Raw genomic sequence first — 3,826 nt, 5'->3', positions numbered from 1 at the left:
TTATTAGCGATATAATACTTAATAATTTATTAACAAACTCCTTAAAAAGGGTAGAAATATGGATGTGCTATATTTAGGCTACGGGTGATGGTAACAGGAGTTCTTCCGGTTGGTACCTGAAGGCGGAAGGGTTGAGAAGCGAGACAGAGAGAATCGGTTGATGTCAAAGCTCTTTCTGTTCCTTATTTTGATGTCACTTCAGTGATGCATCGTTACAAATTTTCTTGTCATTAGTATTGCAGTCTGTTTTGGAATTTTTTTATATTTTACTTCCCGTTTCGTAAGTAGAGTACCCGGACAGACGTGGCCGATATTACGAGACGATAGGGATGTTATCATCTGCATGTGGTGGATTTCGCTCGTTGAGTTGTGGTATGACGTAAGGTGTAAAAAGTGAAATGGGTAGTCACTTCGGCTAACGATCCTAACCCCATTGTTATGTTTATAAATTTGAGGTTCCAGTATAGTTGCTTGAAAGAGCATTAATTGGTATGTAGATTCACAAGATGTCATCCATGGATTTTTGTGAGTACTGTGATTTCAAAAGTTAATCAGTTGCTATCTCTTAGACTGTTCTTCCCACCTTGGGAGTAACCAGTTAGAGCTATTCACCTCTTTCAATCGTGACATATTATTGATATTCGACGACTTATCTGTGTACCTATCATTATTTTTTTAAATTGTATTGATGTTTGTGACTTGTTTAAACTCCATATTAATCTTAATACTTATTAAAATAAAAAAAATAGATTTTCTCTTCTGCACGATGAAGGTACTGCGTATCTGTGTACCAAAACACATACTAATAAATCATTTAACCTCTTTAAAGTTTTTTTTATTTTAATGTTAAGATTGATATCTATATTTGGGTTTGATGATTTTCACACCTCGTTAAGTAACAACTTATAAATACTCAACTTAAATAATGTAACTTCCAAATCGTCCGCCATTTTGTCGAGCTTTTGGAAAGGTAAAGATTGGGATTACAATAACAAATTCTATTGTATGTACGCATATTAAATTTTGCGTGTTGATGACGTCATGAGTTACTCGGTGTCATTCCAATTGAGACAACGTTATTCAAATTTTTCTTTCAGTTCTACAAACTTTGATTTAAAATTTTGTAATTACTTCTGCAGGAAAATCAACATATTTTACTTCCTTTTAGGTGTAAAGAAAATATTCATGCACTTCATCATTTATCCTGCAGTGAACTAGGTAAGTACTTTTGTTATTAAAAAAATCGAAATATCATTTTCGACGTAAGACTGTTACCTTATTATTCCTCTGTACTGGTTTTAAGAGTGCTCCAAAAAGGTCGTTACGTTTGTGTTTTTGTGGAAACCATAATATTATGGTGTGTGTGTGTGTGTGTGTGTGTTTATATTAGCCTTTTCGACATGCACGTGTGGCAATGAGCTTACCTGTTTGTTTTTCCATGTTTGCCCCTATATGTCCACTGTTCTGGGTACTCGAAGTTTAAGGTTATGTACCAGAGGGTTTTAATTGTCAATGACAGATATTGGCGGTTTTAGTTTGTGGGGTTAGGTGCGTTAATGTTGTTTTTAATTTTTAACTCTTTTTTAACTATCTTGGAACGAGATTTGGGTAAGAAGACGGCCAGTTCTCTTCCATAGCGTGATGAAATGGTTTTAGGTTGCCAAAATGTCAGCTCTGGAATATTGTGAAACGTTCGGATTATGTAGGAAGTCTTCATGGAAAAATGTTCACAAATGTAAATTATGCCCCTATTTTACAACTATCCTTACCCTTATGATCAACCACGTGAGACGACACCGTTTTCTCGTGGAACAATTTACTTGCGACAACGCCAAAATTGAAGCTTATTACTGTAAAGATTGCGATTTTAAGACGGAACTAACAGTTTTGTTCAAAGAACACATTAATAAATATCATGGGCTTAAGAGAGAATCTAGAGACGATTTATTAAGTGAGGACTTCCACATACAAAATTACGTCTGCGAAAAATGCGACTTTGAAACAAATCTCTCGATAAAGTGGCTTCAGCATACTTTAACATGCACGAGAAATAAAGAAAATCCTCAAAGTGTGACTTCTTCGTCACAGAATGACACATACAGTTTCGATTTCAAGCGAACTGACGAAACAAGTTGGTATTACTGTGTGCAATGTTCCTACAAAGCTAAACTCAAAGGTACTTTAAAATCTCATATTATGAGAAAACACGAGATGAACAAGCGATATGCATGCGAGAAATGTCCATTTAAATGTAGATGGAAATCACTTTTAAAAATACACATAAATCGAATTCACTTAGATGAACAAGATGTTGAATGGCATAAGTGCAATAAGTGTGTATTCAAGGCCAAAGCAAAAAGTAATTTAAGGAGCCATGTAAAAAGACGTCACTTGAACGATGAAGACGTTATATGGTATAAATGCAATGAGTGTGTTTTTAAAAGTAAAGCTAAAGGTGATCTAAAAAAACACGCAATTAGAAAACATCTAGACGAAGAAAAAATTAACTGGCACGAATGTGAACAATGCCCATTTAAAGGTAAATGTGCGTGGGATTTAAAAAGCCATATTGTTTTTAGACATTTGGATGAAGAAAACGTTAAGTGGCATCAGTGTCATTATTGTCCATATAAGGCGAAATCCAATGCTATTTTAAAGTCCCATATAAATCATCGCCATTTGGATGAAACTGAAATTAAATGGTACAAATGCAATGAGTGTTCTTTCAGAACGAAATATAAACATTATCTAAAGAAACACGCAATTACAAAACATCTAGATGAAGAAAAAATTAACTGGCACGGATGTGAAAAATGCCCATATAAAACTAAATATGCGTCGAATTTAAAAAAGCATAAGATGTTTAAACATTTGGATCAAGAAAACATTAAGTGATATCAATGTGTTCATTGTTCATTTAAGACGAAATTCAATGCTACTCTGAAGTGCCATATAAATTACCGCCATTTGGATGAAACTGAAGCTAAATGGTACAAATGCGAACACTGCCTTTACAAGAGTAAAAATCATTCATCTTTTTATTCGCACAGAAAGGAACAAATTGGGATTTAATTAACCATAAGCCGGAAAGAAATTTTAATTTGTATACATATGTTGTTTGTTAGCCACTACTTTTTTTTAACCACTTATTCAGTCGTCTACAATGTACTATGTTATGTGACTTGATTTTTTCATTAAGATCATAAATTAAAGTTCTATTTTTGTTACATTAAATAAATGTAACAGTTTTAAAAAATAAAATTACATTAGTAGAACACATAGATGCAAAGTTTGTTACGCAATTACAAAATAAGGAATTATCCTAAAATTTATTATTGTTTCAATTTAGGATCTAAATATCTTGGGTCTCTCGAGGAACACAGAGGGTGGATGGACCTTGTTGGCAGTTTGCACTAAGAACGCAGCAAGGTTGATTGGTGGACTCTTAAGGTGTTGTGTCTTCAGATCAGGCTGCTTTTTTCCTTCTTCCAAGTCTTCAATGATATCTTGAGTCTGGACCAGGTGTTCTTTATTTATTGTTAATAGTTTATGTATTTTTGGTGGAGCCAAATTTGCCGCCATCGGACTAGAGTATCTGGCTCTAACCGGTAGTGTTGCTGTTCTTCTAAATGTCAGTGGATTTTGTTTTGGTCTCTATGTTCTCTCCCGATTTGAACTGGTTTCTGGTCGATCGGTTTTTCCAATTTTCTGGCTTGACTTTTCTTTCTTTAATCCTGGAAATTGTCCCTTCAATTGTTCTGCAGTTTGTGCTTTGTATCTAATACGATTGGCACATTTTTGTATTAGAAACTTGACAGTATTTTTC

The 3,826-nt window shown here is 34.1% G+C and overlaps 1 protein-coding gene across 1 annotated transcript; it reads left to right on the top strand.

The window, feature by feature from the left end:
• The first annotated feature begins 1,665 nt into the window (after positions 1 to 1,665).
• On the top strand, positions 1,666 to 2,895 carry LOC135142183 (zinc finger protein 142-like). Its single transcript, XM_064073854.1, has one exon. It carries the CDS (start codon positions 1,666 to 1,668, stop codon positions 2,893 to 2,895), a length of 1,230 nt encoding a protein of 409 aa, XP_063929924.1.
• The last annotated feature ends 931 nt before the right edge of the window (positions 2,896 to 3,826 follow it).

The sequence above is a fragment of the Zophobas morio genome, unplaced genomic scaffold (assembly GCF_036711695.1).
Source record: "Zophobas morio isolate AGI-343-1 ecotype UQ-CSIRO unplaced genomic scaffold, CSIRO_AGI_Zmor_V1 ptg000046l, whole genome shotgun sequence".
NCBI classification, from domain to species: Eukaryota; Metazoa; Arthropoda; class Insecta; order Coleoptera; family Tenebrionidae; genus Zophobas; species Zophobas morio.
Note: the sequence above shows the minus strand (reverse complement) of the source record. Positions and strands in the feature narration are given on the sequence as shown.

Bases quoted from the DNA above. Each gene is read 5' to 3' on its own strand.
- LOC135142183 (XM_064073854.1), top strand. From the start codon at position 1,666: ATGTCAGCTCTGGAATATTGTGAAACGTTCGGATTATGTAGGAAGTCT.